This window comes from Emys orbicularis, chromosome 12 (genome assembly GCF_028017835.1).
Source record: "Emys orbicularis isolate rEmyOrb1 chromosome 12, rEmyOrb1.hap1, whole genome shotgun sequence".
NCBI lineage: Eukaryota > Metazoa > Chordata > Testudines > Emydidae > Emys > Emys orbicularis.
In genome coordinates this window covers 8,486,396-8,512,884 of record NC_088694.1, presented here as the reverse complement: position 1 = coordinate 8,512,884, position 26,489 = coordinate 8,486,396, and the positions used below count along the sequence as shown (strand labels likewise).

Here is a 26,489-nt window from a genome sequence, read left to right as displayed (position 1 = left end):
CTCCCCAGGAACCTGATGCAAAGGCTTTCCAATTACCTACAGGAGAGCTTCGTGGAGATGTCCCAGGAGGATTTCTGCTCTATCCCCAGTCATGTAGACCACATTTTACTGTAGCTGCACTGGCAGGGACTAAACAGTAGAGCGGCTTGGGCAGAACAATCATGCAAAACCGGACATTGTTAGATTTTTTTTTGAATAGTTGCACTGCCCAGGACTGAAACGTTAAGCGCCTAGGGCAAACTAATCATGAGAAACCCATTGTTGTTATTGTTAATATTCCTGTTCTGTTAAAAATAAATGTTTAGATGTTTAAAACACTTACTGGTTGATCCTTCCCCTGATTCTGTGTCCGGGTTAACGGCTGGGGACGGTTGGTAGGGGATCTCTGTAAGGGTGATGAAGAGATCCTGGCTGTCGGGGAAATCAGCGTTGTAAGCGCTGTCGACTGCCTCGTCCTCCTCATCTTCTTCCTCATCTTCCCCGTCCGCTAACATGTCCGAGGAAGCGGCCGTCGACAATATCCCATCCTCAGAGTCCACGGTCAGTGGTGGGGTAGCGGTGGCGGCCGCACCTAGGATGGAATGCAGTGCCTCGTAGAAACGGGATGTCTGGGGCTGGGATCCGGAGCGTCCGTTTGCCTCTTTGGTCTTCTGGTAGCCTTGTCTCAGCTCCTTGATTTTCACGCGGCACTGCGTTGCATCCCGGCTGTATCCTATCTCTGCCATGGCTTTAGAGATCTTCTCGTAGATCTTTGCATTCCGTCTTTTGGAGCGCAGCTCGGAAAGCACAGACTCATCGCCCCACACAGCGATCAGATCCAAGACTTCCCGATCAGTCCATGCTGGGGCCCTCTTTCTATTAGATTGCACGGCCATCTCTGCTGGAGAGCTCTGCATCGTTGCCAGTGCTGCTGAGCTCGCCACGATGTCCAAACAGGAAATGAGATTCAAACTGGCCAGACAGGAAAAGGAATTCAAATTTTCCCAGGGCTTTTCCTGTGTGGCTGGTCAGAGCATCCGAGCTCGGACTGCTGTCCAGAGCGTCAACAGAGTGTTGCACTGTGGGATAGCTCCCGGAGCTATTAGCGTCGATTTCCATCCACACCTAGCCTAATTCGACATGGCCATGTCGAATTTAGCGCTACTCCCCTCGTTGTGGAGGAGTACAGAATTCGAATTTAAGAGACCTCTATGTCGAACTAAATAGCTTCGTGGTGTGGACGGGTGCAGGGTTAATTCGATGTAACGGCGCTAAATTCGACATAAACGCCTAGTGTAGACCAGGCCTTAGGGTATGTCTATCCTGCAATGTAAGACCAGGGTTTGAATTCAGGCTCAAGCCTACCCTCCTTCCATCTACACACAAACCACACTAATCCAGAGCTTGGACCCAGGACTCCACGGGGATGGAGGGCCCGACCCTGAGTCAAGCTGGGACTCAGGGTTCGAGTCTATTGCTTTGCAGTGTATACGCAACCCCACTGGGCTCATGCTCAGGTAGTCCACCAAAAGTATCCCACTGACCTACTTTCTTTGTCCTCTGGACAGTCAAGTTTGCTGCACAGTCATGTTTTCCCACACTTCACTATGAACAAATGGCTAGAGCAGCCACATTTTGGGAGGGCACTAGGAAGTCTCGGATATGCTCAAACCCTACATTAAACCCAGGATCTGCTCATTTGAATTCTACTAACCCTGGGCTTTCATTGCAGTGTAGACCTTTGGGTCAGGGTTTTCCCTGAGAAGAATTGGTTAACTTAAAAATAAAAAGGCAGGTCAAATTTTGGGCCACCCAAATTTTACAATGTCCCTTTTAAATTAATTATAAATTCTAAAATTAGCTTGTGTGTAATGAACAATTCTGCATAGGACTTCCTTTTGAGGAACAAGGAACTGCCTCTGGCAACTCTCCAATGTCCAGCATATTTTGAGCTAATTATATTATGAGAGTTGGAATTCCCCTGTGCATGATTCATTATCAGCTGCCACCTATTGACAGCACTCAAGAAAGGATAGAAAAAGCTGCAAAACAGAAAGTAAATTCACCATGTTATTACTAGGTGAATTAGACATATTAATCTCCAAAAGAAAACAGTGAGAAAAACAGAGTGGCAAAAAACGCCATAAAATATACCTTAAACTGAAGTAGTCAATTAATCTTCTAACATTCCAAGCTACAACAATTTTAATATATGTATTAAAATCAAATAAACCTGGTAACCAGTGTCAGAATTCAACACGGTACTGAAGGTAAGTGATCCCTGCAATCTAAAATACATGTCATTTCTGAAAATCTGTCTTACAAAAACACGTAGGAAGATAGAACATGAAGTAAATTTCTTTATTATTTTAAGCGATCAAAGTTTCTCCATTGTGCACTAATTAATTCAAACCACAATGGTTTAGCCTTAACTTTTATTATGTTTTATTTTCCTTAAAGGTCAACACGCCTGATTCTTGTTTGCCTCACGCCTTGTGTAGTTCTTTATACCTGGATAAAATGGCTGTTAAATGCTACTGTTCATTTTACACCCACTTTACATTAGTGTAATGACTATACCAGCTGTAAAGGAGTGAAGAATCAGGCCCAATGCTTTGGTCACACAAAACCTTCGTGTGGTAATGTTTCCTTTTCAATCCACTTGTTTGTGGTAATCGACAAAAAGCTAGAGGAAAGCCAAAATATCAACTTAATGGAAAATAAAACTTAGTGAATTAAGGATAAGCCTTTGCAGTTCAAATAGGCTGGTGTATATTGGGGAAATTTTGATCACCCACAAATTTAAAAGTCAGTTTTCTTAAAGAATGCTAGATACTATGAGTATCCAAATAAATACATGAATATGACTGTGTACAAACAGTAGGATGTGCATTTGAATAGACCAGGGATGGCCAAACTTACTGACCAGAACTGCATACTACAATCTTCAGAAGTTTGAGAGCTGGGGCGTGCCTGCTGGGGCTTGGGGCTGCAGCCCTTCGGCAGGGTGGTGGGGCTAGGGGCTTCTGCCATGTGGGGCCTGGGGTTCTTGGGGCTTCAGCCCCACAGGGCTTGCCTGCCAAAGCTCAGGACTTCAGCCCCATTCCTGCTGAAGCCCCAAGCCCTGGCAGGTGCCTCCCGTGAGGCTGAGACTCCTAGACCCCACTCTCTGCTGGGCAGAAGCCCCTAGCTCCACCACCCTGCCGAAGGGCTGAAGCCCCAAGTTCCCCCAATCAGTCTGGTAGGCAGAGAATGGGGAGACATGGGAGGCTCCGAGAGCTGCATTTTAACTGTAAAAGAGCCACATGAGGCTCACGAGCCACAGTTTGGCCACCCCTGGAATAGACTTTACTTGGTCTTTCTGTGTTATCATAGGAAAAATATATAATTAGGAGTTTATATTTTCCCTACTTTATAATGTATTGGAAACAAAGTTATTGTGCTCTTTTAAAATGTATATTTTATTTTAAATTTTTTGATGAAAAGAGAGCTGATGTTTAAAATGTAAGAGGAAAAGGGAGCAGCTGGTGGGGGGGGAGAGGGGAGAATGTGCATGTAGACTTCTTAAAGAAAACTTTTTTCATACACAAAACAAAAACACAGCCTCTTCAAATGAGCTAAAAATAACCAGAGGAATAAACTCAACTTCAACTGATTGGTAACATATAGTGGGAGGCTCTTTTTTAAAGGAATACCCTTTTCATATCAATGAACCTCATTCAGTTATTTTCAGTGTGATCAGCAACGATATTGGGACAGCTGCTGAGTCTGTACATAAACTATATCAATCTTCCCTTTCTAGGAAATTCCCAGTATAGCCAGCCGCAGGCAGGATACCAACAGGGAGCTGCGCAACAGCAAACATATTCACAGCAACAGTACCCAAATCAGCAAAACTATCCAGGACAACAACCTGGATATGGTGAGGAAGTCTTCTTTGGCATGTCTTGTGTTTGCAATCCCTGGTATAAATTTGTCCATTCTGTACCTAGGAACAAACAGATAAATTGTCTATCTCCCTTTGTAGCTCAAGGCACCAGCTTTAACTTATAACAAATGTAGTACCTGGTTCAGCCCAGTGGATGTTATCACACATCATACAGGATCTCTAACTCCCTGACACCAAGGGCTGGGAAAGCTGTGTAGACAGACAGCACGTTTATTCCCCACATTATTGCCTTTTTTACAGGTTTGGGTGGCGGGTTATTATACTAGTGCTCAGGCTTCACAAATGTGAAATTTTTATGTAATGTAAAGTGGAAGGAATCCCACAAAATCACTACCACCTCACATAGATTTCTTGCAATAGCATATATGCTTTACTGTCAATTGGTGAGGAAAAAGGGTTGAATGTGATCTGAATATTTTTGCACTAGCATGCTAAACGAGAAATTTTGGGGCCATTCTGCTCACAAAATGATGATGCTCTCCACTACCATGTAGAGAATCCAGGCTTCATAGTTGGTCATGGTCTCTCTACTCAGATTAGGGTACTTTAGAAGCAGCACTTTGAGTCCCTCGAATGAAGAGAGCATTTCATATTGCTGATCAGCAAGTAGTGGTGTTCATGGTCTCTAAGAACAATGGTCTTAACATGCTCAGCCACAGGATGGTGACCACATCACAGGGCTTTGAGACTGGCATATAAAGCAATAAGTAATAGAAATATCCCTAGGGTTTGAGAAAGGATGTGAATGACCATTTGTGGGAAAAAGAAGCTTTGATTTGCCTGACTGGCACTTACAAGGTACATTGTTTCAGGGTCTTGCTGACCTTGGCAGCATTATAGGTATAAGAAGTATCTTTAATCATCTGTATCCTAGTAAAATAAAAGGCAAACTATAAGAAATTGTTAAAACTACTACACTGACTTTAATTTAAGCACTTCACAGTCCTCAGAAATGTTCCCCTTATTTTCTAGTTTTTACCTAGCCTTTTTCAATGGTTTGGAGCACCAGTTGCTGGCAATCTACTGTGCTGTGACCCAGGAGTAGAAATGCATTTCATTCAATTTGAACAAACTAATTTATAAACCACATGACTAAAATGAACAGGAGGAATGTACTCTGAACCTAGGTCTATCAAAACAGGGACTCAGGATTTAGGGATGGTCCGAGTACTATCCTCCAGAACAAGGATTGCTAGTGCACATACCTGCGTTAGTTCAAATTTGAAAACTTGACCTTGTTGATATCGCCAGTCCGATGCATCATAGTTCTGAGGTTGCTCTGGATTCCAGATCTGTCCTTGACACTATTTGTTGCTATGCAATTGTACCAACCTTGAATGTCTATCCTTCTATATAGCAATAAAACCTAGATTTCTGATCACTATATTAAAATATTTTAATTTCGCTTTACAATATTGGTAAACATTTTTGACCACCCAAACCAGACAAATATTATAGGTTTAAATTATAGGCCCAAAATTTGGTTAACAATGTTAAAAAACCATGGGGAATAACCTTCTAAATATGTTCCCAAAAAATATCCACCAGTACCTCAGAAAAAATTTTTAAAACTCCATTTGCAGTTTATACACATGTATTACTAAAGTATCTGCATGTCCATCAGACCAGTTAAATGTGTAGCTGGTCACTTGTGCTCACAATAGCATTCACAGGTTAGGCATGAAGTTGCTTGTGCATTTTCTGAAAATAAAGACTACAATATTTTGGGCTTTTCCGATGCAAAGCCTGGCAGTGGGAATAAGCAAGTTACAGCAAACTAATCTTATTCACAAACTGATGCAGGTATACATTTAAAAAAAAAAAAAAAAAGGTAGAACTATGTTGACTTTTGCATCATCAAAAACAATAATATGATTCAGCATTTAAATCAGTATTTAATTTTCATACTACTCCTGTGAGGGTAAATATCACTAATTTACAGATGGGGAAACAGTTTAAGTGACTTGCCCACAGTGATGAAGGGAGTCAGTGTCAGGACCAGGATCAGACGTGCTTAGACCACTAGACAATGCGTGTCTTCAACAAAAAAAGGGAGAATGCAGTGTTCATCAAATGGAAAGGACAACCAAAACTGACAGGAAAAAGACAGTATTATTACATTATTAAAACCAATGAAGTAAATAAAAAAAAGTATAAAGTTTTTGGCATGTCTTTTTAAATGAAATTATTGACAGTAGAACCTCAGAGTTACTAACACCTCAGGAATGGAGGTTGTTCGTAACTCTGAACAAAACGTTATGGTTGTTCTTTCAAAAGTTTACAACTGAACATTGACTTAATAGATTTTGAAATTTTACTATGCAGAAGAAAAATGCTGCTTTCCCTTTATTTTTTAGTATTCTACTTTTAACACAGTACTGTATTTGCTTTTTTTGGTGGGGGAGATCTCTGCTGCTGCCTGATTGTGTACTTCCGGTTCCAAATGAGGTGTGTGGTTGACTGGTCAGTTTGTAACTCTGGTGTTCATAACTCTGAGGTTCTACTATAATGGATTAGTGAAGATGATGTGTAGGGATCCAACTCATAATAAAATAAATATTTGCATTACCGTCAATTTTTCCATTGGGGGAAATTTCAAAAAGCTATATAACCGCTACTGAATTCAGCCTTAGATCTCTGGAAGGTAGATATTGTCATGATTTTACAGCTATGGAAACCAAGACACAGAGTGAGTTACCCTAGGAAGTCAGTGGCAGAGCAGGAATAAAACCTAAATCTCCTGTTGCAGTGCTGTTAACTACAAGACTTCCCCTGAGTAAATCAAACTTTGGTCATAGGTTTCACTATCTTAATCACAGAATCATAGAAATGTAAGGCTGGAAGGGACCTTGAGAAGTCATCAAGTCCAGCCCCTTTGCACTGACGATGGACGAAGTAATCCTAGACCACCCTGACAGGTGTTTCTTTAACCTTTTCTTATTCCACAACCTCCCTTGGAAGCCTATTCCAGAGCTTAACTACCCCTATAGTTTGTAAGGTTTTCCTAATATCTAACCTTAATCTCCTTTGCTGCAGATTAAGCCCATTACTTCTTGTCCTACCTCCACTGGACATGGAGAACAGCTGATCACTGTCCCCTTTATATCACCCTCAACATATTTGAAGACTTATCAGGTCCCTCCTCGGTCTTCTTTTCTGAAGACTAAACATGTCTAGTCTTTTTTAACCTTTCCTCACAAGTTCTCTAAACCTTTTAGCATTTTTGTATCTGTCCTCTGGACTCTCTCCAGTTTCTCCACATATTTCCAAAAGTGGGGTACCCTGAATTGGACATACTGTTCCAGCTGAGGCCTCACCAGTGCCAAGAAAAGCAGGATAATTACCTCCTATGTCTTACATATAACTCTTGTTGAGACACCCCAAAATATTAACCTTTTTCTCAATTGCATCACATTGTTGATTCATAATCAGTTTGTGATCCGCTATAACCCCAAGATCATTTTCAGTAGTACTATCTAGCCAGTTATTCCCCACTGTGTAGTTGTGCAGTTGATTTTTCCTTCCTCAGTGTAGTACTTTGCACTTACCTTTATTGAATATAATCTTGATTACAGACCAATTCTCTAATTTGTCAAGATCCTTTTGAATTCTAATCAAATTGCTTTCTACACCTCCCATGTTGGTGTCATCTGCAAATTTTATCAGCATACACTCCACTCCATTATCCAAGTCATTAATGAAAATATTAAATAAACCTGGACCCAGGACTGACCCCATGGTATCCCACTAGATATGTCCTCTCAGTTTGATAGCAAACCATTGATAACTATTCTCCGAGTAGTCTTTCAACAGTTGTGTACTCACCTTAGAGAAATTTCACCTAGACAACATTTCCCTAGTTTGCTTATGAGAATGTCATGTGGGACTGAGTTAACAGCCTTCTTTAAATCAAGATATATCACATCTATTGTTTCCATCCACTAGGCTAGTACAAACTGATTGTTTAACAATTTGTTCCAGTATCTTTCCAGGTATCAAAGTTAGGCTGACTGGTCTATAATTCTCTGGGTCTTCTTTCCTCCCATTTTTAAAGATAAGTAGTATGTTTGCTCTTCGCCAGCCCTCTGGGAGGTCACCCGTCTTCCATGAGATCTCGAAAATAATTGTGACAGTTCTGAGATTGCTTCAACTAGTTTCTTAAATACACTGGGATGAATTTCATCAGGCCCTGCTTATTTTAATACATTTAACTTATCTAAATATTCTTTAACCTGTTCTTTCTCTATTTTGACTTGCATTCCTTCCATCTTGTTGTTAACATTAATTGTGTTGAGTATCTGATCACCATTAATCAATCTTTTAAGTGGAGCAAGCAAAATAGGTATTAAACACCTCAGCCTTCTTGATGTGATCAGTTATTATCTCTCTTTCCCTGTTAAGTAGAGGGCCTGAACTTTCCTTCTTTCCTTTTTCTCTTGATTCTAATGTATTTAAAGAACCTCTTCTTATTGCCTTTTATGTCCCTTTTAAGGCATGACTCATTTTGTGCTTTCGCTTTTCTGATTTTGTCCATACCTGCTTGTACTACTCTTTTGTACTGAGCAATTCATCGATGTTTCCACTTTTTGTAGAATTCCTTTTTGATTTTCAGGTAATTAAAAAGCTTCTGATAGAGCCATACTGGCCTCTTACTGTTCTTGCTATCTTTCCTTTGCAGGTCCTGCACAAGGAGCCTCTTCACAGTATTCCAGCTACCAACAGGGACAGGGGCAGCAGTATGGCAGTTACAGAGCTTCTCAGACAGGACCATCTGCCCAACAACAGAGGCCTTATGGCTATGAGCAGGTAAATTATCTTAATTTGTGCCGTAAAGGGTCTGGATTAGCCTTTTTCAGGAAGCCCTGCCTTGGAAGAACTCAGCTTTTTCTTGCACACAGGAAAGTATGAGGTTGAAGACCCATATCCATTGTCATACTAGGGAATCCAATGTGAGTGTATTGGCAATGCATTATTGGGCCCATCCAATTTTGTAAGCCAAAAGACAATAGTTTCATCCAGTCCCCCTGAGTGCATGATACAGAAATGATATTATCTTCTAATGTGTCGTATTTTGTAATTTTTAACAGGGTCAATATGGAAACTACCAGCAATAAAGGGAGAAGCTCCTGTATCTGATTCATTTCAATAGTATATCCATCTTTTGAACTGGATGTACTGGCAGTTTTGATTAATTGTAATATGTTGGTTACCCCTTAGCACAAAGCAGCGTCTGTATGTGAACAGTGTTCATTTCATGCTGGATATGAAGCAGTGCACTACTGGTAACAAGACAATGCTTTAATGGTTTGATATATTTGGTGCTGTGTATAGTATGTATGTTGATACAATGCAGAGGTTTTTTTTCCCCATTCTTGATGTTTCTAAATAGCTTAGGGGTCATTTGATCAGAGTTTTTATGTGCCCAGATCTGGGAAACAGCTAGGATATTCTGCAATCCAGCTAAATACAAAGATCACTCAGTCACATCTCTGCCCATGCAGTTATTCTAATGTAGGTTATGAACCTATGTTTAACTGGATACATTGCAGTTTACCTGTTGTATATGCCAGCCTCTGAAATCCATGGTTCTCAAATGTACTACTTTACGGTATGGAGATGGGGGCATTCTTTATGTTGAATCAATTTCCACACTATAAGACAAAAATAAAAACAACTGAAGTAATATTTCATTTGCTGAGGACATTATGCTCAGCAAATTTTTAGAGCTAATTACCCATGTCTTCTAATGTAATATCTGCACAATTCCACATTTTTGTAGTAAAAGGTGCAGAGATGATCAAAACCGGTTTTCAAGGAAATATGAATACCCAGAAGCACCTTTTATAGATCCATGAAAGTATGATATATGTCATGGGTAAAAGAAATAAAAAAAAACTCTGGGAATGAATCTGTAAGTCTACTAGAAATCAGTATGGCTTCATATCATGTTTAGCTGACAAACATGTGACCACATTCCAGTCTTAAATATGCTACTCCAAATTTTATCACAACTTATAAATAATCATGCCAAATTTCCCAGGTAGCCGGTTGTTTGCTCTTTAATTTCTGGTTCTTCCATTGCCCTACTAGTTCAGATTTTCTAGCAAGCATTATAACCGTAAATAAAATCAGGTTATCAAATTTACTTTTTCTGCAGTTATTCATCGCTTTTGCTTTTCTCTAGTAGCTTGATAGAAGTACTTTAGAATTGGTGTAAAAAATCCATCTTTGTTTCAAAGGAAAAAACAGTAATTCAGCTTTAACTATGAACATTCATTATGCATATGGAAAGGTGATTGTTAATGGGATTCAACCATTAAAGGAAAACCTATAGATGGAGAATGAGAAATATAGGGACAGTGGTACTTAAAAGCCAACATGAACAATAAAAGTAAAAAGTAGTTTATATTCAGTTTTACATTTTCTTAAAAAATGGGATTTTTACTGCTGAGTAAAATATGTCTAAATTGTCTGTGACTAAAGGGTTAAAATGGCTAAAATTTATTTAATCTACATTTTTTTAAAAAGTGAAATATTACCTTAAGGTTAACGAGAACTTTCAGAGTATAGAGTTAAATATATCCTCTGTGAGTTTTCTTCTTTTGAGGTGTTTATTGGATTATATTTTGAGTTGTGGAATTTTTATATTCTGAAAACTACCACCACCCAAAAAATGTAGATATCACGCTTCAGGTTTGGATTTGTTTTTCCTGAAAAGGAAAATCTTAATACTGGATAGCTAAATGGTTTATTATTAAATGTTGTTCAAGCTCTGCCCTTGCAGCATTAACACTTCTAATTGCTGATCAGTGAAATGGAGTTCGCATTTTTATTCATTCTTCATTTCTCTTTTCCTTCCTGCTGGTGTTTTCATAGAACTAAATACTTTTAAATATCAAATAAGGCACAGAAAAGAAGTATGAGTTTTTTTAAATCTATGTTAATGTTACAGGTAGCCAGGAGAATGCAATATTGTTCCTTGCCAGCTTGGAAATATGCCTTTTATGTGGTTTTTGAAAGTGCTAATATAATCCTTTTGAGAGAATATGAACAACATTTAAAAAAAAATTAAACAGCAACATTACTTCTATCTGAAATGTCTTACATTAAGAATTTCTTGAATGTTGTGTATATACTGTATTTGAAAGAGCACTTTGGAAATAGTTTGTACATTTATTTCCTAATTTATACATGATTTTTGGTGTTAATATTTCTAATCGTTAATAACGAAATGTTTATTTAATGTGTTGTCCATTTTTATGTATTAATGTGGAAACAAAAAGTGATGCCAGCATTTTGACTTTTTTCATTAATTGTATCATTTTCTGTTTTGTAATACAGAATGCTTGAAACTGGTTTAGGTTAAAATGAACTGATTGCAAAGCCTATTGATGGTACTTTTCCTATGATGCAAAGACTTTTTTAAAAAAGGACCAGTGTAATAACAATGGGAGATTAAGTTTTTATTGCAGACTTTTTGGAAACAATGCCTCATCACACTCCCTCCCCCCCCGATAGTCTGCCATACTTCAGGTAAAGCTCATTGCATGTGAAAACACTTACTACAGTTTTTTCAGATGTTCTAAATCAGTAGTTCTCAAACTTTTGTACTGGTGACCCCTTTCACATAGCAAGCCTCTGAGTGCAACCCCCCCTTATAAATTAAAAACACTTTTTAATATATTTAACACCATTATAAATGTTGGAGGCAAAGCAGGGTTTGGGGTGGAGGCTGACAGCTCGCGACCCCCCATCTAATAACCTCACAAGCCCTTGAGGGGTCCCAACCCCAGTTTGGGAACCCCTTCTAAATCTTGTTCAATCTGCAAAGATTAAGCATTATACTTTTATGCTGAACCAACACTGTCTCTGGAGGATAGACTGTAACTTAATGTTGCAGGTAAGTCCCCTGCTTTCACTGATGTCAAAGGTAAAACTCCTAATGATATTAATGGGAGCAGGCTCAGGCCCAAAAGATGGAGACAAAAGCTCTGATATTGCAAAGATTTTTGCACATGCTTAACTTTATGCACTGCAAGTACATCTAGTGACTTCAATGGCAGTCCTTCCAATGGGTAGGTCTGCACAGCACCAAAAGGTTAATTCTCACCCTGGGTAGACAAACATGTGCTAGCTCTACTCTAGCTAGCACGCTAAAAATAGTAGGGTGGCCATGGCAGCACAGGCAGTTGCTCAGGCTAGTGTCCAAATATGTACCTGGGGGGCAGGCAAGATTGGATTCAGGTGGATAGTTCCAGCCACCCTGGCCCCACTGCTATTTTTAAGTGCACTACCTTATGGGGAGCTAACATGCATCTAATGTGGTGGGAAGCATCCTCCCAGCTGCTGTCACCATATCCCAGGAGTGAAGTTAAGCCTGTCTTTGCCAGGCCAGGGCTCTATTTTAAGAGCCATGATAAGGTAACACAGAGGAAACACTGACGATTTCAGGGCCCTCAGACAAAGCCCTAAGTCAGTGGTTCCCAAACTTTAACAACCTATGAACCCCTTTCACTAAAATGTCAGTCTCACAAACCCCCTCCTAAAAATGAATATTTCCAGGAATTTTCTCCTTTACCTGAGCATAAATTATAAAAGCAGCAATCTTGGAAATATAAAATTTGTTTTTGTGACATGCTTATTACACACTATTTATTATTTATCATTACAGTATTATTACATTATGAAAACGGCAACACTCTTCCAAGATCTCACTTTCGTAGCTTGTATCACTTTGAATAAGCCTGCTATAAGACAAGACTACTATGTTTCATCAAGGAGTATCAGATGTGAAACAGCATGAAGGTATTTAAGAAGCCACCTCAAAGAGTTCCTCCTACACAACCAGTGAGGCAGGGCCAGTGCAAGGATATTTTGCGCCCTAGGCCCTTACACCCTCCCGAGCATCGCTTATTATAAACTTTCAAAAATGAATACTGCATAATGTGGCATTGTTCATTAGAATTAATACAAAGGGGTCAGAGGAGATGATCACAATGGTCCCTTCTGGCCCGGGGAACCTATGAGCAAGGAGGAGGCTGAGAATGCCCCCAGCTCGCAGGGTTTCTATATGTTCCCAGGCTCGGAGTATTCTGCCCTTTGGGGGGGGATCCAGGGGCAAGGAGGGCAGAGCCAGGCTCTCCCAGGGAGCAGGTGAGGATCTCCCTGGGGATCAGGGCTGGCTCCCCACGTTGGCACAGTGCCACGGGGGGGGGGAGTGAGAGTTTGGAAGCAGCACCTGCGCCAGCCCTTTCCCCTCCGTTGCACTGTGGGGTTTAGTTTCACTTTCCCTCGCCCGAGGAGGCAGCTGCGCCTGGCCCCAGGCACAGCGCATTGGAGGGCAAAGCTCACCTGAGCTCAGGACCGCGTCCTGCCTCCCCCAACGGCTCTATCCCTTGGCCGTGCTGGTCACCGCGCCCAGCTGGTGGTCTCCTCCTTGCTCCGCCGCAGGCTCCTACTGACCGTCCTGCGCAGCGCCCCTCGCTGCGGGGGTGGGTTTGTTATGGAGGCCTCACTCCCTGCCCTGCCCCGCTCAGCTGACTCCTGTGACGCCGGACACCGCTTTTTGGCGCTCCCAAATCTTGGCGCCCTAGCCAGCCGCCTAGTTTGCCTAGTGGTTACACTGGCCCGGCATTCAGGTCTTGAGCAGTCCAGACAAACAATACGCATTACAACAAACCTTAAACTTGTTCTTCGTAATAATTTTAAAAACAATACTAGCTGCCTATTTAATTTTAAAAACAGCAAAAAAATATCCACCTCCCTTTCCATTTCTTATAAGGAGTTTTGAAGTTTAAATCTCCTCAGTGTGATAGATACGCTTGCTTTAATCTGCTTAGCTCTTGGAAGTCTAGGGGCTCCGGGCTGCTGGCCCCGTGCTGCCCAGGGTCCCTAGGAACAGCTCCGTCCGCCATTAGGGAATTCCCCCCAAGAGCCCCTGTAACATTTTGCAAACCCCAGTTTGGGAACCAGGGCCCGAGGTCGTTTCAGCGTCTGACCAGCAGGGATTTTGTACAGCGGCTTTTGAACACGCCCAGGGGCATCTCCACGCAGAGAACATGCCCGCTGCTCTCCCCACAGGACTCCCTCTTCTTGTGTCTGGGTCCCAGCCGCCTGGGCCTGTACACGGTGCGTCCCCCCACACCCATCCCCAGGGCTGGGGCCAGACCCCGAGCTCCGTGGGCAGGGCAAGGATCGGGTGACTGGAGGCCATCTAATGAGCTGGCTCTTCGCCCAGCCCCAGGCTCCTGCGTGCTTACAGGCGCGATGTCGGGGGGAGGAGCGGGCACTCCGCCGGCTGAAAGCCAAGAGGGGAAGGGATAGCGCGGCTCGGGCCCGCATTTGACCGCAATAGTTTTCCCGCGCTTTTCTTACCTACGGGAGGGGGAAGGGGAAAGAACTGCGCGTGCGCCAATCTGACGGGCGATGACGTAACGTGCGTGAGGTCGTGACCTCTGCGTCCAAGAGAACGTGGTATTAGTGGGCGGGTCCACCACAGGAAAGTTCCTCGCAGTTGGTGGGTACTATGAGGGGGTTCGGATTTGGGGAAGAGAAGATGGCGTTGGGGCAGCGGGAGGGGGAGGGCTCTGGGGCAGCGGGAGGGGGAGGGTGCAGGGGCTGGCTCTGGGGCAGCGGGAGGGGGAGGGCGCAGGGTTTGGCTCTGGGGCAGCGGGAGGGGGAGGGTGCAGGGGCTGGCTCTGGGGCAGCGGGAGGGGGAGGGTGCAGGGGCTGGCTCTGGGGCAGCGGGAGGGGGAGGGTGCAGGGGCTGGCTCTGGGGCAGCGGGAGGGGGAGGGTGCAGGGGCTGGCTCTGGGGCAGCGGGAGGGGGAGGGTGCAGGGGCTGGCTCTGGGGCAGCGGGAGGGGGAGGGCGCAGGGGCTGGCTCTGGGGCAGTGGGGGGGGGGGGCTGGCTCTCTGCTGCTGAGTAAATAGAGGTTCTGCATATTATATATAGTCCATGCTTGTGAACAGCCCTGCAGTAATGAATGCATATGCACAGGCATTAGTGAAGGGAAATCAGTTTAGGGGAGGTATATGTGCTTGGTGTCTGACTCTCAGAAGGATAGTAGAGCGATTGAGTTAGAAAATATTTGTGAAATATTTATCAATCCTTGGACCTTGCGTTTCTAACCCATTATGTGTTTCATTATGTAAACCGATTTTTTGCTCTCTTGATTCGCATGTGAAACAGTTGTTTCTAGAGCCACAAAGGTAAATTTTAGTTAGTGGTGTTCCTTTGTCTATAATTTTCATTTTCTAGGTGGATATGCTGGTATCTAAAATCTTGTCATCAAGAACATGGGTTTTGTTGGACGGCTTACGGCAATGGAGACCTGCATATTCACCACATATACAGATTTGCTTATTGCAGCAGCAGGTTAAGAGCTGGCAGAGGATTCTTTCCACAAGCTGTGCAAAGTGTGCAAAAAATGAACGGCTGAAACAAAAAAGAGCAATATCAGAAAAGAAGCTGGTAAAGTCTAAACTGAAATTCAGATAGGCTAACCTACTATACGTTTAAAGAACTTGCTGTATGCTAAATGACTACACCACTCCCAGAGATGAGTGTTTTGTGTATATTCCCCACTTACCGTTGACATTATAAGGAAATATTTTTATGAAATATAATTAACTTTTTGAATAGTGGAAAAAATAAAAAATAGTTGTAAATAAGTATTTCATGTAATAAAAATCTCAGTTCATAGTGAACGTTATTCATGATGACTTCAGTGGTAGTAGTAGCTATAGAAGTTGCTTCACTATAGAGCAGTGGTTCTCAACCAGGGGTACATGTACCCCTGGGGGTTCTCGGAGGTCTTCCAGGGGGTACATCAGCGCATCTAGCTGTTTGCCTAGTTTTACAACAGGCTACATAAAAAGCACTAGCGAAGTCAATACTAACTAAAATTTCATACAGATAATGACTTGTTTATACTACTCTATATTCTGTACACTGAAATGTAAGTACAGTATTTATATTCCAATTCATTTATTTTATAATTATATGGCAAAAAATGAGAATGTAAGCAACTTTTCAGTAATACTGTGCTCTGACACTTGTATTTTTATGTCTGGTTTTGTAAGCAAGTAGTTTTTAAATTAGGTGAAACTTGGGGGTACGCAAGACAAAGACTCCTGAAAGGGGTACAGTAGTCTGGAAAGGTTGAGAACCACTACTGCTGTAGAGGTTTTAATTATCATAATTCTCTTTTGGGTTGGAAAAATGACATAGAACAATACATTATTGTTTTTTTAGACAGTTGCCATTTTAAAGTTCAATTAGTGTTTTGCTTGTTTTTTTTGTTTTTTTTTTTTTTTTAAAGAAATTATGTAGCTCCCAAATTGCCTAAATTTAATGGCTAGTTAATCATAGGCTTTCTCATTTTTGTTTAGGTGCTTCCTTTTGGTTCTATATTTCAGCTGCAGGGAAATGAATTCATTTTTTATAATAAGCAATAATTGCATCTAGTTAATTTAAAACAACAGTTTTCAATTTTGCCATTTGGTGGTGCTAACTACATTTGAAAAAAGAGGCTTTTTAGCAACGGTCACATTTTTATGATAGAATCTCAGCGTTGCAAACCCCTCGAGAATGGAGGTTGTTCGTAACTCTGAACAAAACATTTTGGTTGTTCTTTCAAAAGTTTACAATTGAACACTGACTTAATAGAGCTTTGAAACTTTACTATGCAGAAGAAAAATTCTGCTTTTAACCATCTTAATTTAAATGACAAGCTCAGAAATAATTTCCTTGACACATCTTTTTTTAAATTTTCCCTTTATTTTTGTTATTAGTTTATTATGTTTGCTTTTTATTTTATTTATTTATTTTGTGTCTGCTGCTGCCTGATACCTCATTTGGAACTGGAAGTATGCTATGTGGTTGATCGGTCAGTTCATAACTCTGGTGTTTGTAATGCTGAGATTCTGCTGTACTGGTGACTGTGCAAAAGGAATTTTGGTTATTCAAGAATTGGATTTTTCTCAGGTGCTTGTGTGTCACTTTACTAGTAACAGAATTTTTCACCACTCAAGCTATTTTAATATTTTAAAAAATATCTGCCATTCTCCACCTGGTTGTAAAGTCCCTTGGCGTGTTACTAGATTCTTGTATTACCATTTGTAAGTAAATTTTTCTCTACATCTTGACACACAAGAAAATACCTATGTACATGCCAATACTTTTTATAGCACTTTTCATCTGAGGAGCCCCAGAAAATTTTCCAAAGATTGGTGGATAAGTATTATTAACCCTATTGTACATAGAGAAGTTAAAATGACTTGCCCAACGTAATGCAATAAATCAGTGGCAGAATTGGGGTCAGAATCTAGGACTCTTCACACTGTCTCCTGCTTTAACCACTGGACCACTGCCTATAGGAAGTATTTAGTGATCCTCACCCTGCCCCATTCCCAAGAAAGACCTTTTCTTAAATTCTTGATGTGTTGGACTGTTCTGTCTTATTAAATGAAGATTGAAGTTTGCATGAAGAATGGCATAATTGGAGTAGTGAACTGATACCAGAAAATAGCCCTCCCCTTCATCCATTATGCAAACTTTAGCTCATGTATAAGAACCAAATCTACTCATTTCTCAAATATTTGAATGCCTCATTCCTTCCATTTTGTGCTCATGAGTAGAACAAAAGTGCTAGGTGATAATATTTGTATTGCAATAGTACACAGAGCTTCCAAATCAGGATTGTGCTAGCTACTGTACAATCATATAAGAAAGATGCAGTCCCTGCCCATAGGTTCTCTTCAGAGAGTCTCCTGTAACTTTCCAGCCCAGGTTTGTAGGCTTGAGGTTCAAATATTTCAGATAAGCAGTAAGGAGTTTAGCTGCTTATTATTGCAGAAGTCTAATGCCAAATCTTGAGGTTCAGTCTAAGTTAGCTTGGAGTGAATGATAGCTTGTGCCAGAGAACAGTTTCATCTTTACAGTATTATTATAGCTTGCTATTTTTATATCCTAGTGCTGCTGAGACCCACATATCTTTCTTGGATCATCCATAGTTCACTGTACTTTTTTTTTTTTTTTTTTTTGGACTCCATGCACAAAATGCCTTCAGTTTTTCCCACTCTGTTGGAAGAGTTCTTACAAATTCCAGGTCAGAGCAGTGGTTGGAAACTCTAAATTTAGTTAGCATGGAGCATACAGACTTTTAAATATGCTTAGACTGGCCTTTTTAAAATTTCCCATGTACTGCCAACTACCTAGGTTACTGAGTTTCCTCGCTTCTTTCATTGGAAGAAGAGGTCTGTGTAAGCTTCAGAGCTTGTCCTTTTCGCCATCAGAAGTTGGTCCAGATATTACCTCACCCATTTTTTTTATTTTTTTTCAGTAGATGTTCATTAGCATTTTAATAGTTTCCTAATATACGTAGTTAGGGAGGATGATCTTTGAGCATCTTCTCTCTGGAATTCTTTGCCAATGGAAACTCAAAGATGTATGTTAGATGTTTGTGTTTTAAGGGTCTCTTAACATGTGTGATTCTGTGTACATCCTTCAAGATAATTGCTAGATTAATGGGCTTTCTTTGGTTGATGTCTGAACTGTAGCTATGCTATAGGTTTTGATTTTCAAATGGAAATTGGAATTCCTGACGCTTAAAGATAGCTATGTTTTGTAGAAACCTTCAGGTTGTTGAAACAGAGGTCTGATACAGTTTCACTAAACTGTAGAGAAATCATATGAAACCATCTCTCCATTGCAGACCCGATATTTTGTAGATCATCGAAGAGTGTGTGTGATTGGAGGCCGCGGAGGACAGGGTATTAACTCTTTTCATAGTGAGCCTAGAAAAGAGTTTGGAGGTCCTGATGGTGGAAACGGAGGAGATGGGGGCCATGTTATTTTGAAAGGTAAAAGTTGCATATCCTTTTTGTCTTGTATACCACAGATTAAGGGATGGCTTGTTAAATATTGTCCCTTTGTTTAAAGGTATTTTTGATGTCTTTCCACAAACTGAGTTTGAGTGATAGAACTAATAAATATATATGACAGGGAAATGTTTTTCTTTTTCTTAACTCCATCTGTTCTTTGCAATACTTCCAAGGACAGCCACTGTGAAGGGGATGTGAATGACACTGATATTCTTACATGATCTAGCTAGAAAATATTTCAGGTCAAACTGATTTGAAAATCTAATACCTTTTTAATATCTCATAGCACATGCCTTGGAAAATGCTAAAATACTCTGTCATCTTCCCACACTGACACAGATTGCTCCTGAAGCAGGGAGTAAAGCCAACATTTATTCTTTATAGAACTAAACGCACACATTCCAGGTGTGCTTCTTTGACTTTGCCTTTAGTAATAAAAATGCATGGCACAGCAAACATAAAATGCTACAAAAGTGTAAGCTAGATAAATACTAAAAAAAAATCTAACATAACCTCTTGGGAGAAAAAAAGAACAAATATGACAGATGCTAGATGTTTCTTAATGCACTTCTGGAAGACTCTCAGGTACTACTATATGAATGAGAGTGGTGTAAGAATCCGAGAAGAATAAAATACACACATAAAAATGGATATAGTGTATGACCTTTAAAACAGACTTGAAACTACTAATTGGCATAACATCTGTGGAACACTCAAAGCAGAGAATTTCCCTAGGTTGATTTAAATCAGTGATTTTAAACTTGTTTTGCATTTGTACTTTGTAGTTATTTTCCTAAAGAAAGGTTGATTCTGATTGGCTGGTAAACATTAAACATATTGATTTGTAACTAAGTATAGCCTTGACACTAAATTGGGTACTTCTTTTTGCTAACCAGCAGGATATCTGTACACATTTATTTAAGCAATTATATAGCTTAACATAAATTTATTAAGATTCATTTTAAACACTTTTTATGATGACAAATGGAAAATGACATTTCTTATTTACTAGATTCTTTTTTTATTCATGATTTGTGTCAAGTTGCATTTGAATGGAAATTAGAATTCATTGAAAAATGCACAAAAACAGTATTTGAACATTTGTTTTTGATTAGTTAAATAAAACTATCTGAAATATGCTGGATACATAAGGAAAAAAGTAAGTTAATCAAAACAGGTTTTGCATTTAAAACTAATTGATTTATTTAAAAAAGGAAGTATCTGGACTTAGTGAGTTGAACTGGTTGTTTTTGGTCACCATGTCTTTCAAGATTTTAGAAGTAGTAGATCTCATACTCTCACCTCGTTTTTATTCATAGATTGAAAGAGGACAACAAACCTTCCTGCTTAATTTCCAATCAGTAACTTAACTTTGAATGAAATAGTCATTGAATTTAACTAGCTGAATAAGTAACATAGAAGAAAATATTCTCTTTACACTTGTGGAAGAGGCTGCTGCTGTCAAAACCTAGTTTAGCACTTCAACAAACTCTGGTTTCAAGTACTTAGCCAGTGACTCACAAGTTCACTGGTTTGACTTTCTTTAAAACTTTGGTAGCAAACAAACTGAATATTTTTTTTTTATTTAATGTAAATGATTTTAATAGAGTATAAGATTAGCCCTTAATATCGGTTGTCATAATTTTAAATAGGTTTATTTTTAAAAAGACAAAAGTATTTAATTTGTCTTTTTTTAAAAATGAATTAAATAAAAAATCCAACTTTTTAATTTAAAAAGAAATATTCAATCTTTATCCACTTTGATTTTCCTTAACAGAAACAGAGAACAAAGAGTGGAGGTTTTGTCAGAGGTTTTTTACAGTGGTTAATGTTTTGATGTTTTGGGAAGACTAGGACTTTTGTGTTTTGCTCTGAAATTAGAAGTTATTTCCAAAAGCACTAAATCGGCTCATCAGATATACCTGTTTTTTAGTTTCATTTGTCTCTTACCCTGTTATTTGGAGTTACTTGCATCTTTCAAGGGGAGAAGAGATTTCTAACTTTCTGGTTTTGGATCAGCAATTCTATTTTTAAAGTGTGTGTTTTGCTTTATAGCTGACCAGCAAATCAAATCACTGGCTTCAGTCCTCCCAATGTATCGAGGCTTTGATGGAGAAAGAGGGAGAAGCAAAAACTGTTACGGAGCCAATGGTGGATACACATATATTAAAGTAAGATACTGTTGCTGACTATTTTGAAAGTTTTATGTGAGAATTCAGGCCTCAGTCCTGCAAAAGCTTATCTGTGTGAGTAACTTTATGCATGTGAGTAGTCCTAGTGGGACTAGTCAAAGTGAGTGTTTATAGCATCTGAGCTGGTTCACACACAGGCATGACCAAACCACTTTGTTCTCATTGTTCACACACCAGAACCTCTCTGAAAGAGCATGCTGCATCTCGCTAAAACAAATACTCACCAGCCTTTGCTTCTAGAATTCATATAGGCAGTGCAATCACACACACAACTTGGGACATGTCCATTTTGATGCTTATCCCTACTATGCTTTCCAAGCTCATGACTATATATATATATATATATATATATATATTCTAGCAATGTTGTTTGTTCTGACAGTTTGTCTGCAGATCCCATGTGAGAACAGATTTCACACTTTATCGTATGCTTTATTAGCACAAATGAAGGGAGGTTTTCCTTTCTTTCTAGTGAAGACAAGGCTTAGAAGCGAGATGTATTTTTAACACGTTAGCTAGGGCTTATGTTGACCAACTAATATATTTAAAACTACAACTTGCCTTGTCTCCACTAAGACTTCAATACACTAGTTAACACACGTTAAAAAGCACCTTTTTTGCCTACGGTAGATACAGCCCTAAGCTTTATACCTGTATTTAGTGTTATCCATAAAGTCAATCTTCAGAGTCTGTTTTGGAGCTGTGTCAGCTGTTGGGGCGTGACTTTATGTATTGATGATAATTTATTTGTGGTCATGCCCAAAATCAGGTAAGCATTTTTTCAGGTAGAGAGGAAGACCAAACCCAGACAAACCACACACGCGCATGCACACCACAGCAAGGTGGTAATAGTAATACATCACGTTGGTTCAGTTTTTTTAATTAAAAAACAAAAACAAATTCCCGTCTGATTATGTCTGTTGCTGCTTCCTTATTTTTTAATTTGTTTTAAAATATAAATCATTCTTACCTTGCCTTTTAGCTACCCAATATGATCCCTAATCTGCTTATGTTGGTATCCTGAATTGGTTCACCACCACTTTGTGATACCTGGGACTGGGAACACAAAAAGGCCACACACACACACAAAAAAGTATGGTACCATTAAAGTTCTAAATGTCCAACATTTAGACAGTTTGTCAGTGCTGTTTGGGTCTAGAGTGAGAGTGCTTATTTGGTCTCTCTTGCTAGATCTGGGTCCTAATGACTCTCTTCACACTTTCACCCAGCTGGGAGATGGAGGTTGTGGTGTTAGCTAGACCCTGAAAACATCCCCAGCCGCCGGGAACAGCTGTTAAGTATTTGAACTTTCATAGTTTGTTTTTGCTTAGGACTTTCTCTCTTTTCAAGGTTCCTGTAGGCACTCTAGTTAAGGAGGATGGGAAAATTGTGTCTGATCTTGCTCAGCATGGCGAAGAATATGTTGCCGCTTATGGAGGAACTGGAGGGAAGGGTAACCAGTTCTTTCTGTCCAATGAGAATCGAGCACCAATGACAGCTACTCTAGGAGAATCAGGTCAGGAAAGAGTCCTCTATCTGGAGCTCAAGACTATGGCACATGCAGGGCTGGTGGGTATTGCCTTTTTTGTTTTGTTAACCTTTGCTATACACTTCCAGGATGTCACTTGACTAGCTGACGAAAGAATGTTGCTTTGTTATATTTTGTTCTCTCAGCAAGTTTGTGTGGGAGATGAATGTCAATGATTACTTAGTAGAGGAATATCCTGAGTGATTTGCCCTTCTGTCACTTTTTTGTTACTGCTTTATATATAACTTGATGCCATATCTCTTTGGTAAAAGGCTTCATGCCAAATCAACAGGAAACAAGGTACAGGCTTCAGTAATAATTGCAATAATAAAACAGTCTCCCATAAATGTCTCTTTAGAATATGTCTTGACATAACAGAGGGCTTGAATATATACAGGCAGCCAAGTTATCAGGGATCAAACCCCCAGTCTTTGGCACTTAGGGGTTTTTGCCACTGAAGGAGAACTTTTGTATGCTGCTTTTAAAGTAATTGGACAAGCTGTTTCTGGGAGACGTGATGACATGCCCTGAGACAGCATGTTACAGCTAGAAACCATCAAGGAACACTAATGGCTCTTAAATAACATCCCTTTTTAACAAAAACATAATCACCCTTCAGTCTCTTTACTTTGCATTGTTATTGGTATTAAACTTTGTTAGCTTTTTGTATAGGTTTCAGATATGTAAATTTTGCCTTCGCATTTAAGTTTGAATGGTATGCTAATGCTAAGTCAATTTATTGTTTCAGCTGATTTCATTTTTAAATCCATGCAATTTTTTGATCTCTCTCGTGGAGCTGTTGAACAAACCCTTATTTTACAACAGTACATAAAGTGCATGTATCTTGCAACGTTTGTCCGGCCCAGAAGAGCTTTGTAAAGAAAAAGAAGTGAACCAGCATAGGTGGTTCAATAAACTTAGCTGTATCTTAGCCTAGGCAATCTCCTCTCGGTCTTAAATTGGCAGCACTAAATCCAGCTTGTGCCCATAGAAGCCAATGGGAATTTTGCCACTGACTTTAATGGGAGCATTATCGGGGCTTAAAATTGACAAGGTGAATCCATGAGCGTCCAGATCTCTACCATACTTATTATGGCAGTTGTTCAGAATGATTATCCCCAGCAGGCTGGAAAATCTGATTGTTTCATGTAAGTGCTGTTGACTCTGCACACACTTGTCTGATCAGACAGGATATCCTAAGGCTGTTCTAAGACCATTCCTCCCAGCAAGCATAGACTTCCTAGGAAAGTGTTTCAAGATGTAGGCTTTAGGAGTGAGGGGAAACTAGCCTCAGAGAGAGACTGCAATAGAAGAATAAAGAGAAAAATGTTAGTTTACCCATAGAGTATATTATGATTCTGTTACCTTATAGTCCAAATGAGGAGATTGATTCTGGGGAAGGCCCATTGGTGATAGTTACTCCTAGTAGTCAGATGTATGATAGATCCGCCAACATCCATGGCATGGAAAATCCTGTCCATGTTAAAAATGACAAGCCTTATGTCAGAATCAAGTAGATTTTTATAATGTATGGTCACTTTTTTGGAATTTGAACATAAATACATAGCTGACGAGTGGCTGACCAACTGGAGATGGGTCTTTTACAGTAATAAATGCAGGTTATGAGTAAGTCTTGTTCGTGCTTGTATGGAAAGCTCATATATGTTAATGATATAATGAAAAATTAAAAATAGAAAAAAAGTGTGCCCAGATATCTTTAGATGTGAGCATGCAAAACTGATGCATTTGTGCACAAATGGCTGTACAGCTCTCTGAGTTATGACAACTACTAAAGAATCATTGATACGTATTTTTAAGAAAACATTCTCTCTTTATTTTGGTTAATCTGGAATTGTGGCCTTGTTGAATATTTGTGTTCCAGGTGGGATTCCCCAATGCTGGGAAGTCATCACTTTTGCGAGCAATCTCCAATGCAAAGCCTGCAGTGGCTCCCTACCCGTTCACAACCTTAAATCCACATGTAGGCATTGTTCACTACCAAGACTATGAACAAGTGGCAGGTATGTGTTACGAGATTTTGTTTATATAATAATTACTACTTTTAGTTGTGACATCTGATTGTCTCCCTTTATGTTCCTGCTTGAGACAAAAAAATAAAACTGTAAAAATGACTCTCTAGGAGCTTACTAGTTCTAGGGAGCTACAAACCTGATGTAAATGTGAAATAAATTTTAAACCTTGTATTGTATTTCATATATATACTCTTGACCTCAGACTTCTGAGCTGAATCCAGTGTCTCTGGTGAAATTACTTGATTTTTTTTCAGGGCTGAAGGAGATAGACAGACAAACTCATGCAATGCTTTCTTAGAGACTATATTGAAAGGGAGCTATATAAATACCTAGACTGACAGACAGACAAATAGAACCTCTTTAAGTTAAACATGTTGTGTTCACATTCAGTTCTCTCTCGTTTATAGTTGCTGATGTTCCTGGTATAATAAGAGGAGCTCATCTAAACAGGGGCCTTGGATTGGCCTTTCTGAGGCACATAGAACACTGCCGCTTTCTCTTATTTGTGGTGGATCTGTCTGTGTCTGAGCCATGGATTCAGCTCCAAGACTTAAAATATGAACTAGAGCAGTATGAAGAAGGGTTGTCGAAGAGACCTCATGCTGTCATTGGGAATAAGATGGATCTTCCTCAGTCCAAGGCTAACTTACTACTACTTAAGGAGCGAGTGGAGCAGAGAGTCATCCCACTATCTGCATTGACAGGAGACAATCTGGAGGAATTATTGTTGCACCTAAGAGATTTGTATGATGCTTATGTAAATACTGAACAATCACGTAGACAAAACCCAGTCAAATGGTAGGAACCGGAGCTCCCGTGAACCCTAGGCTGAATGGAGGAGGAAAACAACATCGTTTATCACAGGATGTTCAACCTCTGGAACTCTTTACCAGAGGATGTTTATCAAGGCCAAGACTATAACAAGGTTCAAAAAGAACTAGATAAATTAATGGAGGATAGGTCCATCAATGGCTATTAGCCAGAATGGGCAGGGATGGTTTCCCTACCCTCCATTTGCCATAAACTGGGAATGGGAGACAGGGAATGGATCATTTGATTACCTGTTCTGTTCATTCCCTCTGGGGCACCTGGCATTGGCCACTGTCGGAAGACAGGATACTGGGCTAGATGGACCTTTGGTCTGACCCAGTACAGCTGTTCTTATGATGTATGTGTGGGAGAAGCATGGGGCACAGGACACAACATGCTGTAGATTTGTTCTCGATTACTGTACCAAACAAATTGAACTATAAGCATCTCCTATTTTTGAGGCCTTTACATTTTGTTGGAAAAAGCTTGAGACTTGTGGTGATGTGCGTAACAAATTGGCTTGTCACCTAGGGAAACTTGCTTACAAATTCTGGCTTACAGTTGGTTATACTAGACGATTTTTTGGTCCCGGAGTGATAACTAGGCTTTTAAAGTGATCATGAGTTGCACAAATTGTACTGGGAGTAGGCTAGGGCTATATTCTCACAGACAGGAAATGTTCTCTTTCCACCTATTTTCTTTTGTGGACAGTGTTCCTGTTCGTTTGCTGTTCATTAAGTCATTTCTTCCTCAGAAGTAGTTTCTTATGCATGTTCTTTTCCCAGGTATATTTTTGTATGTCTGTGAGACTATTAATATTGCTGTCCTGATGAAGATCCAGAACGTGTACCCTAATATCATTTATTGAGCCTCAAGAGGAGAAACAGAAGTTGCTGTAATGGTACTATCCTTTCATGTTCATCATAGGTAGAATGATGCCCTTTAATCTCAACGGCGAAGCCGTTTTCCCCCAAATGGATTGTTTATATAAGCTGCCTTTTATGGGCAGACTCTGCTGTTCCTCTATAAAGCCAACACTGGGAGACCACGTGTTGATCTCTTTCCACAGAGAATTCTAATATGCTATTGGCATACTGAGAATAAGACACACATG

The 26,489-nt window shown here is 40.0% G+C and overlaps 2 protein-coding genes across 2 annotated transcripts in view; both read left to right on the top strand.

Moving 5' to 3' along the window:
- The window catches only part of SS18L1 (SS18L1 subunit of BAF chromatin remodeling complex), a 35,533-nt gene extending 26,491 nt beyond the window's left edge, over window positions 1-9,042 (top strand). The window contains exons 9-11 of the mRNA XM_065414606.1: window positions 3,782-3,901; window positions 8,607-8,734; window positions 9,016-9,042. Of these exons, the coding sequence (XP_065270678.1) occupies window positions 3,782-3,901; window positions 8,607-8,734; window positions 9,016-9,042 (275 nt within the window). The remainder of the gene's footprint in view (window positions 1-3,781; window positions 3,902-8,606; window positions 8,735-9,015) is intronic.
- A 5,356-nt stretch (window positions 9,043-14,398) lies between these two features.
- MTG2 (mitochondrial ribosome associated GTPase 2) lies at window positions 14,399-26,213 on the top strand. The gene is made up of 7 exons (XM_065414479.1): window positions 14,399-14,444; window positions 15,187-15,399; window positions 18,644-18,791; window positions 20,868-20,983; window positions 22,355-22,573; window positions 24,415-24,553; window positions 24,973-26,213. The coding sequence occupies exons 2-7, from the start codon at window positions 15,193-15,195 to the stop codon at window positions 25,365-25,367; spliced, it is 1,224 nt and encodes a 407-aa protein (XP_065270551.1). The 5' UTR covers window positions 14,399-14,444; window positions 15,187-15,192; the 3' UTR covers window positions 25,368-26,213.
- The last annotated feature ends 276 nt before the right edge of the window (window positions 26,214-26,489 follow it).